Source organism: Poecilia reticulata, chromosome 8 (assembly GCF_904066995.2).
Source record: "Poecilia reticulata chromosome 8, P_reticulata-male-v2, whole genome shotgun sequence".
NCBI lineage: Eukaryota > Metazoa > Chordata > Actinopteri > Cyprinodontiformes > Poeciliidae > Poecilia > Poecilia reticulata.
The window spans coordinates 24,291,313-24,305,141 of NC_088837.1; the positions used below are offsets into that span (position 1 = coordinate 24,291,313).

The 13,829-nt window shown below is 39.5% G+C and overlaps 1 protein-coding gene across 1 annotated transcript; it reads left to right on the top strand.

The window, feature by feature from the left end:
- Positions 1 to 361: 361 nt before the first annotated feature.
- Positions 362 to 7,976, top strand: LOC103469008 (uncharacterized). Its single transcript, XM_081610307.1, has 3 exons — positions 362 to 2,820; positions 4,434 to 4,597; positions 6,198 to 7,976. The coding sequence occupies exons 1-3, from the start codon at positions 2,092 to 2,094 to the stop codon at positions 7,165 to 7,167; spliced, it is 1,863 nt and encodes a 620-aa protein (XP_081466433.1). The 5' UTR covers positions 362 to 2,091; the 3' UTR covers positions 7,168 to 7,976.
- Positions 7,977 to 13,829: the final 5,853 nt, after the last annotated feature.

Consider the following 13,829-nt stretch of genomic DNA (forward strand, 5'->3'; position numbering starts at 1 on the left):
TTAGAATGTCATAAGAAAAATATGGAGGTTCATCTTTCAGTCCCATTTTCTCCATATTATTTAGTTTTCATTCATAACTGTCACACTTAGCAACACATTTAGCAACACATTTAGCTTGCTATTTAGTTGGCAAGCTAAATGTTTACCTTGCTGACTAAATACTTTTCTACATATTGGCTTGCTACTTAATTAAAAAAGCTCAATATTGACTTGGATAACATTTAGCTTGCTATTTTGTTATTAAGTTAAATATTAAGATAATTATTTAGCTTATAAATTAAATATTTACCTCAGTTAAACATTTAGTAGTTAGCAAGCTAAATATTGAGCTTGCTAACTCAACACTTGGCTTCAAACTAAATATTTAGCTTGCTAACTAAATGTTTAGCTAAATATTTAATTTGTAAACTAAATGTTTAGCTTGTTAATTAAATTTTTTATTTAAAATGGCAACATTTATAGATGTATGAATGACATTAACATAGAAAAATTATGTCCTATGTTGTCTTATGTGACAGGTTAACAAAACAATTTTTGTGGTGTTGATTTGTAGTTTAATTTGTGAATGTAACGTCACAAACAGCCTCCCATATTTACTGAACCAAAAAGCCAGGAAACTGACTGATAATGATGGTCTCTGTACTGAAACAACTGGAGTTAAACTTAAAGCAGGATGTTATGAACAATCTGAACAGGTTTATTTTTATAAATGGAACTGGTCCAGTTATTTCATCATCAGCCCGACAATAAATCTGTTGCTTCATAGAAAACCAAGATATACTTTATAGCTGATAAGACGGGAAGTTTAATTGCTGCTTTCGTTGAGTTTACTTTCTTTTTTGCAAGAGAAATCTCCCTTTGTGCAGGATTTTTAAAAATTATTTTAAGTGAAATCCACATAACTTTGATCACATCTTGTGTGGTGAAACCTGAAGATGTCAGGGAACAAATGCAGTTTGTTATTTCTTAAGGATTAATGGGTGGATCAAGATTTCAGACTAAACCGCCTCTTCCTCAACTTTGTCTTTGTTACAAACTTTTTCCAGGGTAGCTGAAGATCAGGACAAAAATCTGTCTGAGTTCACAAATCAAGACGTTTACAGTAGTTTTCAATTTCCTGCATGAACTATGACTGACTCCTGGTTCTGATCTGATGTTAAAGGTTGTTTGAGGTCAGCTCAAAAGTTTATCAGTTTGGGTCAGCAGGATAAGAAACACTTTCACTTTCTGAATGACTGTCTTTAAATCAGCCAATCAGAACAGAGAAACAGGCAATAAACTTCCTTTCAATAAAAAGCTGAGCTTTGACAGGAGTCTTTTCACATTTCAACAGAACAGGTGAGACACTGGAATCTTCATTTTACATGCATTTATATGTTATTTACAACAATGTCTTAGGACAATGTGGATAGAAAAGAAATGAGAAAACAAAAACTCAGAACTTTCAAGAAAAATCTCAGCAATGTTTTAAAGAAAAAAACAAGAACATTACTGAGCTCAAAAAGTCAAAAATTAGCATGAAATTTTTTTTAAAAATTTTGGGATTAATTTCTGAATTTTTCAAAAAAAATAAAAATTCTGAGCACCTCGAAAAGTCCAAAAATTTGCATGACAAATATGAGTATTTTTTTTAAATTAATCTGAGAAATTTTCTGAATGTTAAACAAAATTTCTGAGTTCAAAAAGTAAAAAAATTGAAAAATAGAAATTTTGAGATTAATCTCAGAAATGTTCTGGAAGAAACCTGGAAATTTCTGAGTTTGAAAAGTGGAAAATTTCCACTTTTTTCTAGAAAATTTCTGAGAGTAATCCAAAAATGTTTCAGTTTTTTTTTTGGCAGAAATTAACTTATTTTTCTTTTCTTTCTATAATGTCCTCAATGCAACATTAGTTATTTATTCAGTCAGTTTGGTAAAATCAAAATGTTCTACGTATTTCTGAATCACTCAGGAATAGAGGAGATCTGAACTTCAGCTCCTTCAAGTCGCTCTCTGCTTCTAATTTTTGCTTGGAAAAGGTGAGAGTTCAGCAGTCAGATGTTGCTTTAATGTAATTAGTGACTAAACTTGAACCTTTTTTCAGGAAAATCACATGGATCCCACCATGGATGAAGCCGACATGCTGATAGATAAAATCTTCAAGTGGGTGAAGCTGCAGAAAGAAGGTGCAGAGAAGTTTGACAAACTGGCCACTGAGCTGGAGGAAACCAAGAAAGGTTGCAACATCAGCAAAGTTGTAGGCAGCTCAGTGTCTGTAGGAGGAGCGGCAGCCATGACAGTTTCTGGTATATCAGCCCTCGTCACTGGAGGAGCTGCGATCCCGTTCCTGTTCACGGCTGGAGCCGTGGCCTCCGGCCTCGGTCTGGGCACTAACCTGACCTCAGACGTTGTGGACATCACTGTGGCGAGCCTAAACATGAAGGAAGCCAAACAGATCGGTGAGAAGATTGAGAATCTCGAAAAGGGGATTGAGAAACTGATGGGAACGTTGAAGGAGGAAGGAGAGCGGAGGGAAAAAGAGGCTTCGTCCTTTGAGAAACTTTCTCCAGAAGATTACGTTGTAGAAAGGATCATGAGGGCCATGGCCAAACGAGAGGGACTGATGCTGAACACCAGGATGAGTCTGCAGAGCATGATGTCTGGTTTCTCCAAAACACTGATCAGTGATAAGGAGGCAGATTTTGCTCTTCTTGGGATTTCTTTAGCTTCCAAGTTTGCGATGATCGCAGCAAGAAAGTCTGGGAAGAGTTTGGTGTCAAAAGGACTTCCAGAGCTGGCAGCGTCCATGGGAGCAAAAGCTGCAGGCAAAGCAGTCGGACAGGTGAGTAGTAGAGGTGTGCTGATCGATCGGTCACCGATCATAATCGACCGATTTCCGTGCAAAAGTGTTTGATCGGTTATCGTCGATCACGGTCTCTTATTGCCGATCACACATACCGATCACCTGCATCTCATTTCTCAGCCTGCCTGTGCAGCTGGTCTCCTCTTTCCTTCACTGCACAAACGCGCAGCAACAAATCCTAAGCGATGTGGAACTATAACGCACTGAGTGAATGGGGACGTTTGCGTGCTGTGGCGGAAAATTGAAGCAGGTCAAAATGCATCAACACGACGAAACTAATACGACATAAAAACAATGTCATATTTGACGGAGTTTGGCTACATCGAGGTTCACTGCAGTAAAAAATACATATGGAGGATCAGATAGCAGGTAAAGCAGCGCACAGCTACAAACACTCACCCGGATTAGCATGACGGTCAGAAAGCTAAACAAATAACCCGCAAACTTATTTAAGTCTTGGAGCTGCGATGTAAGACGCTGGTTCTGCTCTCGCTGTTGAACCGCTGCTACGCTACAGGTAGTAATATTTCACAGACGGAGCGCCGCTTCTGCTCCACCTGGTAGTGACTCTCACACCGAACCTCTGCTTAAAGCTGCAGCATCTAACCTAAAGGAATACATTTTACATATGTATTAAAACTTTCGCTGTCCTAACATGAGACAGAAAATCTCTGAAAAAGTAATCGATCTCCTCCCTGCTCTGCATAATTACTCCGCTCAGTCAGAAACAGCCACTCAGAACTAGCAGTAATCAGCTAGCCGCCATGCTAACAGGAAGTTTTCATTCAGTAACTCTGGATTGTTTATTGTAATGGATCCTGTATTTTCCTTTGAATGTTAAGTTTTATACTTGAATATTTTTGGCAATGTTGAGAGGTTTTATTTTGGCTCTTTGCATTATTTAGCCTCTTCAGAGCCTCCATATGTTTTCAGTCTGTTAAAGATAGTATCATTGATAGCAGGACAATTTGCACAATGCCTGTTTTGTTTTTTTCTTGGAAAAAGTTATCAAAAATAAGTTTTTGTCTAAATTAAGGTGAATTCATGGTTCCTTTTTCCACATAATGTAATCGGTAGTGTTTATGATAAAAATAATAAAAATAATGTGATCGGTATCGGTGATCGGCCTTCATGGGTGATCGGAATCGGCAGGAAAAAACCTGATCGGTACATCTCTAGTGAGTAGCTCAGACTGCTCACTAAATATATGAAATATCCAGATGTGGTGTGACGGCGTAAGGCCATTGAAGACAGAAAAAAGAAAGAAGTTCCACCAAAAAACTCTGAAACGTTTTAGAAAAAACTTCCAAGAAACTGACTTCTAGTCAAAAGAATTGCTGGAAAAAGCATACATTTTGAACTTGAACTCATAAATTTGAGAGAAAAAAACTTGGACATTTCTGCTCAGTACTATGATGTTAATAAAGATTATGCTAATATATATTTTTTAGTTACCGGATATTATTTGGCTGTGACTTATGTGACCCTGTTTGTGCCAAAATCTTGACCAGTAAAGCTGCCTCTGCTTCCACATGGCAGGACCTTTGATCAACTCTTTTTTAATTTCCTTTGCTTGTTTTTGCCTTTCCCAGGTTGGAGCAGGAGTGGTTGGGTTGGCATTTTCAGTTCCTGAGCTGGTGATCAACTGTATCGATGTGAATAACTGTAAGACTGAAGCCAGTCAGAGTCTGAGGAAGAACGCTGTGGACATACGGATCGCTTCTGACCAGATGGAAACCGACCTGAAAAACATTCAGTAAGTCTGAATGATGAAACATCTCACTAAACTAAAATAATGGAAATAAACTAATTTGTTGGATGATCATAATCTGAACTTTTACAGATAACTCCATCAGTGTTTCTCAAACCGTTTCAGACTGAAGACCACTTAACCCATGTAACAAACTCACATTGACCTCCTCACTTGAAATTGCTCCTGCAAAAACACAACATATTCATGCCAGTAAACATCTTCATGCGAACAAGTCATGTTTCCTTCCCACCAGTATATTGAGGGACCAGGTCTTAAGCCACTTTCATCCATTATTATTATTTTTAAACACAATCCTTTGGTAAACTAACAGCATGAATTACAATCTGAGCTCATGTCACGTAAAATAATCGGTTGTTTACATGCAGTACCTTTTGGACCACAGGGGGCGCCAGGAGCCCACAGTTTGAGAAACACTCCCTTATAAGTCGACGCCCGCTCTGGAGCTGGCAAAAACTCCTCAGCCACTCAAAAAAAAAAAAAAAAAAAAAGGCCACGTGAGAAGTGTTTAGCTCAATTTTGTCGGACATTAGAGACTTCTAACTTTAAAAGTAGTGTTTTTATGTTGATTTTGTTTTATATTTACTTTCAGATAAAACCAGAAATATGTTCGATCGTGTTTGCGCACCCTTGTGGTCCAAATATGTACTGCAATAAGTTATGTTTCATGATCAAAAAGTGAATGAATGCAACATGAAGTCTATTTTCCCGATGTCCTCAAACGTACCACATGTCTGAAGCAACCAATCAGAAAGCATTGTCGGCCATTTTGTGTGACTCGTAACCGGGCGGACTTCAATGCAAACCACGTGGAAATTATGAAAAAAAAAAGACGCCTGGGAAATTGCCCGCAATGTGCTGTAAAAATATGTATACTAATTAGTTTTTGGCTATGTTTGTACACAAATTCTTAAAATGTACAAAAGAAAGTTTCATTTTAGGCTGTAAAAACGATTCAATCAATATTTTTTTTTGAATGTTATAGTACAAATATCCATCCATCCATTTTCTTTCACCCTTGTCCCTCAGTGGGGTCGGGAGGGTTGCTGGTGCCTAGTACAAATATCATGATTTTTTTTTTTACTTAGATTTTGTTGTTGTGTTTTTTTCATCCAGTGGTATAATGCATTTTGTCAAAATGAAACAAACACTGTAAAACCATGAAGCTTAGGTTGTGCTAAAAATAATGATACCAAACAAGGAAATGAAAATAGTTTTTATGGTGAAAATATAAGGGTAAATTCAAAATTAGACCAAAACGGCCATTTAGACACAAGGGTTGGATGAAACACAGCAGGAATATCTCTTAATAAGAGGGATGATACTTAAGAGTCATCCCGATAATCGGGGAATCACTAAGATTGTCAGAAAAGGAAAATCAAGGGGGAAAATGACATAAAAATCTTGTCCTGTTAACTAGACATGATTCCCACACTTTGCTTTTGACTCAATATCAACATGTAATCATCCAATGTGTAAAACGTTTTGATCAGATCTGACAAGAAATACAGTTACCACAATCTGTTGTTAAAAAGGTCACATTCATAACCTTTAACTGTGTTCTGATTGGCGTTTTCTCTTCCAGATCGATCTTCCGTAGGTTGGCTAAGGTTAAACGCTCCATTGAAACCAAAAGCAAGAGCAGTGACGACTGTCAAACTCTGCTGACGTTTGCACAGGATACCTGCAAAGATGAATCCATTAGGAAGTGGCTCAGGGAAAACACAGAGTCTAAGATCTTCTCCAAGCTGGTGGACATGTTCCAGTTCCTGAAGGAAAAGCTAGATGAGGAAGAGGAGAAGAACCACAGCAACGAAGTTGACATCAGCTTTGTGGCTCATGGAGCGATCACTGACTCCATGATGCCAGCCAGCTGCCTGCTGCCTCTGCCCACCGTCTCCGACGTTGTCCTGTACTCGCCCTGGAACTGCAACCTTGAAGCTACCGCAGCGTACGGCATCGCCACAGGGAAGATTCAACCTGTCCACAGACAGTTTTACTGCTCACCTGGTCGTGGCTGCAAGGTTCCAGATAACGGGCATCGGCCCAAACGTCTCCCTGATGGGTGGAACTCCATGAAGAAAGCTGGAAATCAAAAGATTCCCAACATCATCGTGTCTCCTTTGAAAACACCTAAGGATGGAGTCTGGGAGAAATTTGAAATGCTAGAAAGCAGACATGGCAACCCTGGAAGAAACCACATCCTCATCCCATTGATCCTCCCAGAACAAGATGATGATGATGATGATATCCCTCTCCCTGTGGTCACCTTGGCTCTGTCGCTGGTGCTCATGTTCTCCAGGTTTCAGGCCACGCTCCACCTCACCGTCTGTCTGGGGAAACTATCTAGAAGAATGAATCTGGATGAAGAAGCTCTGAAGCAGCAGTACGCCTGCACCATCGACTTCACAGGAATGACCTCAGCTGAGAAGATGTTGGCCTCCACGTTCCAATCTATAATATCTTCAGTGATAAAGTTCTTCAGAAGAAAAGAAAGCAGTGCAGAAACAGTACATGAGAGGCTGGCCAAATCTTTCAAAGCCATGTTCGGTTGAACTCTGAGACAAAATGGGTCCTGAGAAAATATCAATAAAACCAGAACATCTCTGGTTTTATGAAGTAGATGTATTGGTCTAAAGCTTTGGGTCCATCTCAACGGGTTTTATTTTATCAATAATAGAAAATATTCATCAGATTCATATTATTCCACTTTCTGTTCAGCTTCTATAAACTGCACTGCCATCTAGTGGTCTTAGACTGCAAAGGAAATTTACCTTCAGCTTATTTTATTTATTTAGTCATAATGAATACAATCAGCATCAGTCACATTTACATTAAAGCAAATAACAGTTTAACTGAATCCAATCAAAACAGATTCAAAACTCAAATTCAGGACATCAAATAATCAGAAAATTCAGCTGATTTGCATTAAGTCATTTAATTTACAGCAACAGGCAACAAACTGCATAAGCTGCAGATGATTGGTTATATTTATATGTTTGGCTTTATTTGTTTACGGTTGTTTTGATTATGCAGACATCACTTCTATATGCAGAAATGCAGTTTTTATTAGTGACAATGATTTATTCCTTATTGTTTCTCTTCACTGAAATGATACTCTGTCATTCTTGTTTTTTTCTGTACTTTTTGATAATTAGGATCAAATTGTATGTATGTATAATTTTTTTTGTAAAATGTATTAAGACACTATGTGTTATGAATTGGTGCTACACAAATAAAATGAACTGAATTGAATCTACAGCTCACAAGTCTTCAGTATTTCTTGGTATTTTCCTTCTAAATGTTCAGACGTTTCTTCAGTCTTTACAGAAACTGAATATTTACTCTGATTCATGCATCAGTTCAGGGTTTGCACCTTTAAAGTAGAGCCAACCAGGTACATGTGAAGCAACTGCAGGATTTAAATTCATGTAAAACACAAGAAGAGCTGTGGACTTATAGTAAATCAGCTGGTTTCATGTAACTCAGGCGATTTACAGGAAGAATCAGCTGATTGGCAGAGATTCCTGAGCCAAACCAGTTCAGAGGTGTTTTCATTTCACCTGTTTGTCTGTGTGGTGATTCTAATCTGGTTTCAGTGAATAAATAACTCAGTGTGACGTGAGAAGACAAAGAGAAACATCGGATGCACTAAACCCAATCTGCTGTTAAAGAAATTCTGGATTCATGTTTCAGATCACATGTTTATTTCTATTTTCTGAGTTTCTACCAGATTTTACTCCATGGCTGCTTCACACAGCAGATCCTGCTGCATGATAAGTAGATTTTTCTGCTCAGTTTTGGTTGGACTCTGGTTTTTATTATGGTCAATAAACTTTAAAGCCTTTATAACTTCTGTGTGATTCTGCCAGTTTTGGCCAGACTTATCTTGGAAAATAGATCTTTAATCTCAGAGGGATTTTCCTGGTGAAATAAAGGTGCAGTTTGGTTGGGGATTTTGGCTCTGAAGATTTTCTTTTACTTATTGTTTGTCTTAGAGGCGTGTCGCCCATGATGTAATGATTCAAGGTTTAAAAATAAGGCTGCTGGTTCTTCACCAGTTAGATGTTTGCATCAGTTTCACCTGCAACAGGTAGGACAAACTTTGCTCTAATAAATTAACAGTATTACTGTGAAATATTAGTAGTAATTTATTCTGAACTAACAGAATCTGGTTCTTATACTAGAGACAAAGTTGTTCAGTCATAGATAGTTTCTGTTACTGAGTAGAAATTCTTACAGCTGACAGAAATGTGGGAATTTAGGTCAAAACTAAAAAAAACAGAACTTCAGTATTTTCTTATTGTGAAATGATTTTGTTTCTTCTGCAGGTTAATAGTTTAATTTTTAGTTCCTGTTGATCCACCAACCATGAGTGACCTGAAAAGTGACCTACTCCACAGACTGGTTTCTCTACGGCTGGAAAGACAGAGTCTGATGCTGTGAGTTTCCTGATGGCAAATGTTTAATGAGAAATTACTGAGTAGCATCTAATTCTGCTGCAGAATGCTCTTATGAGTAATAATATTAGTTTCATGTATTTGTTTTGGTCAATGCATTAAAATGAAGAAGTCAAATCTATTTGCAGAACATTTCAGCAACAAGGAAGTTTAACTTTGTTAAAAACAACACAGTAACCAGATATGTTGTCAAATATCATCATCAAAATCATCAAATGTAGGAATGAAGGCCTGAATTAATCAATGTTCCAGTTATTATTAAACAAGGTGTCTCTAGACAGGTGGGATTTTAGCCTTGATTTAAAGGTTCAGGTCAAAGTTCATCCTGATCTCTAGTTTCCAGCTGTAATAACTGAAGCTCTATAGATCGTTCATCTTTAGGTCCAAATAACTTTAGTTTTGTTTCTGGTCATCTGGAGAAAGTTGTGGCACATTTATCTGTTCTGTTTGTTCAGTGATTGGATGGTGACATCGCCGAGCTGCAGACCATCTGTACAGTTATGGTAGCTAATGGTATTACTTATCATAATCTGAGCTAGTGGGAGAATATAGATTTGTTCAAATTGTTATGATAACTATTGTTTTTACAGACTGAGGGAAGAATCAGTCCACTGTATTATGATCTGGCAAAGATAGGAATATATCTGCTGCTTTATAGTGACAGTAAGGAGGCAACAGACACATATTCTGACTAAATGTTCATCATTTTCTTTCTACAGGCGGAACATCTACAGAGGTGTTCAATTTTCACAAAGAACAAAGAGCTCAGAAGAAAAGAGCCGATTGATGAGGCTCGCAGAGAGAAATTGTTTGAATCCAGTCGTTTTGAAGTGGCTGAGAGAAAACTCCTTCACCAAACTGGTGGAGATGTTCAACTTCTTTAAGAAACACATAGATGAGGAGGAGAAGAAGAACCACAGTGACACTGTGGACATCACCTTCATGGCTCATGGATCAATCGGAGATTTCATGATCCCAGCCAGCTGCCTGCTGCCTCTGGCCTCCATCAGGGACGTGGTTCTTTACGCTCCCTGGAACTGTGTCACCAGTGGTTTAGCGTATGCCATCGCCACAGGACGACTGAAGCCTCAACACAGAGTTTTCTACTGCTACAAGAAGGATGGATGTCCAGTTCCTGATGAAAAACATCGACCCGTGAAACTACCAAACCGCTGGAACTCAATGAGGCAGGCAGGAGACCAGATGATCCCAAACATCTCAGTTAGTCCTCTACGACCAGATGATGGTGTTTGGAAGAACTTTGAGTCTCTCACCAAACAACATGGTCCTGTTGGGAGAAACCGGATCGTCATTCCCTTCATTCTCCCAGGAAAAGAATCAGACAGTGTCCCGTTTTCTGTGGTCACCTTGGCCCTGTCTCTGGTTCTGCTCCAGTCCAGGTTCAGAGCCACCGTCCACCTAAATGCCTGTCTGACTGACCATTCTATTGGACAGAAGTTTGACAGAGAATATCTGGAGAAGCAGTACTCCTACGCTATTGATGGGACTAGAATGGAATGTTCTGATAACATCTTCAGTGTAGCATAGAGATAAGATTATGAAGATGTTTTATTAGCAATTTATTTAGTTAAAAATATGATCTGTCAATCTACATGTAATGAAATTATAATATCTACATGAAACTCCTCCCTCAGGTACCAGATCTCTGGGTTTTATAGTTATTAGTCTGTATTAAAATTATATCAAATGTTCTCATATCACACTATATATACCGAGACAAGTGGAGCATTAAAAATGTTGGTTTAGTGGCTTCACATGTTGGTTTATTGAAGCCAATAAAGCAACATTTTCACGCATCACAGCTGCAGAAATGCTGCAGAAAGCCGTTTTCATCAGCCCAATCTCTAATGTCAGAAAGTCAACAGACTCTCATGTGATGCTGTGTTGAATCTTATTAGACAATTGTTTGTGATTTGCTAATAGATTATAAACCAATCACACATTTGGGAAAGGGAGAGACTTTGTGCCACTATTTATATGCTGTAATTCCTGTCAATAAATGAGAAATCTTGCATCTTGCAGACACTTTGTGTGGTTTCTCCCTTTACAGAGACATTTTATAAACAGTCCAGGACTGTAAGGCAGCTAATTTAGATTAGCACTCATGTGTTGGGATGCAGAGGGAATGGGGAGACACTCGGCTTGGGGTCACAGGGATCTGGTTAACAACAAGCTTCTTTATTATTTTTAATATTGCAACAACTACTGCATGTTTAGGAAATGTGACTAAGTTTCAGTTCTTCCCCTCTATTTCTTATTCTTCTGTGGTATTATTTAATAAACTTTGTCTCTCCAGCATTTCTACTGTGTAATATTCTGCTGTGTTGGGTCTTGTCATCAAAATACATTAGACTGAGTAATAATTATCTTAACACGTTATTCTACCCAATAAAATGAAATATAATCATAAAGATGTTACATGTGTTTACGCAACAGTGACTCACTTCAGTTTAACAAAGGTGGATAAAACAGGACCATCTGCAGGTGTTTCACAGGCAGGAAGACTGGTTAGAAGAGCATGACTCAGAGTAGAGCCGCTGCTCCTCCACGTCGAGAGGAGCCAGTTGAGGTGACTCGGGCATCTGGTAAGGATGCCTCCTGGACGCCTCCCTGGTGAGGAGTTCCGGTCACGTCCCACTGGGAGGAGGCCTCGGGGAAGACCCAGGACACGCTGGAGGGACTATGTCTCTCGGCTGGCCTGGGAACGCCTTGGGATTCCTGGAGGAGCTGGAAGAAGTGGCTAAGGAGAGGGAAGTCTGGGCCTCCCTTCTGAAGCTGCTGCCCCCGCGACCCGACCCCGGATGAACAGAGGGAGGACGTGAGGGAGGAAAGAAGGATGGATGGATGGATGGATAAATTGTTACTTTGAGTCTTTTTAAAAATATTTTTATCTCCTTTAAAAGGCGATTTTAGGTTGTTTTCTCTGCTGCTTGGTCATAGTTAAACATTGACTTAAAACACATCAGCAGAAATTTGTTCATGGCAGTGCAGCAGCATTTTTTATTTTGACTCCAGTTTGTTATTTCTACACATTAATTATGTGAAGCGCAGCTCAGTGACAATAAATCAACTGATTTACAGAAATAATCTGCTATTATGACAAAGGTCTGCAGGAATTTGATGGATTTGATAACAATTGTTCTATGTAGGATGATTTTAATCTGATTTCCTTGATCCTCCCTCAGTCTGAAGCATAAAGTTAAAACTACATCATAACACCCAGCAGGTAATTTAACTGGTTTGCTGTGTTTTTATTTTAAGTAAAATAGTGACGGCTGCAGAAAGTCCTGGCTTTTATTCTCAGGTTATATAATGTTTACTGTAATCCAACGTTAGACTGAGAAACCTTCCCCTTGTCTTGGGATTTCCCAGGGACTTCCATTTGGTTTCTCTTTCACAGTTTCAATATAGAAACAAACAGGTACGTCACCAGGTGATCAGCGATAAGATCTCAGAGCTTCAGGTCTTACCTGATCCGATGAAGCACAGCTCTTCATTCAACAGCAGGTAAGACTAACTGAAGCTTTACTTTAACTATCCCACAGGACCCCTCCATGTCATCCAGCTCACAGAGGGATGTAGCAGATTGAGCTAAAATCTGTGGATCTCATTCAGTTTAGAACAAAATCCCACCTGAATCATGTTTTAGGAAAAAGATAAAAGCTTCTTAATTAGGGAAGGACTGAGCAAAGCAAGGTGGGTCTCTTCCAGACTCTCCCCTTGTGCATGTAAGATCCACATGCATCTGTCTCACACCTTGGATCCCTCAAAGCTTCCCGACGACACCAGGGGGTGTCCATCCAGAGTAGCCACCTCAGTCAGGGGGGCAAGAGAACCTCTGGAAGCCACTAAGAGTCAGTCTGAACCTCCCAGACCAGCCCAAGACTATGAGAACTAGAAGACCGAAGCAACGGTTGTCAGGAAGTCAGAGCCCAAAACTTACTAAACAAGCTTTGATAATTTGGAGGCTCTAAGCAACTATTTCTCCAGATATTGCATGAATTTGCCTGCCACAGTCTGAGGGTCTGCTTCTCTCTGCAGCCTGGTTTTCTCCCTTCATCACATGGTTAGCTGTGGTCTGAACATGTTCTGTGAATACTGTGATCACAACAAATACCTGTTCTTGACGTTTGTCCACAGAGACGAGAAGAACAGGCTGATGAAGCTTGCAGAGGAGAATTGCGCCAATCGAAAGGCCCTGAAGTTGCTGAATAAAAACACCATCCCAAAGCTGGTGGATCTTTTCAACTTCTTCAAAAAACACATAGATGAGGAGGAGAAGAAGGACCACAGTGACACTGTGGACATCACCTTAGTGGCTCATGGATCAATCAGAGACTTCATGATCCCAGCCAGCTGCCTGCTGCCTCTGGCCTCCATCAGGGACGTGGTTCTCTACGCTCCCTGGAACTGTGACTCTTACGGCGCACAGCTAACGTACGCCATCGCCACAGGAAAACTGAAGCCTCAGCACAGAGTCTTTTTCTGCTCCAAGGAGGATGGATGTACAGTTCCTGATGAAAAACATCGACCTGTGAAACTACCGGACCGCTGGAACTCAATGAGGCAGGCAGGAGACCAGATGATCCCAAACATCTCAGTTAGTCCTCTACGACCAGATGATGGTGTTTGGAAGAACTTTGAGTCTCTCACCAAACAACACGGTCCTGTTGGGAGAAACCGGATCGTCATTCCCTTCATCCTCCCAGGAAAAGAATCAGACAGTGTCCCGTTCT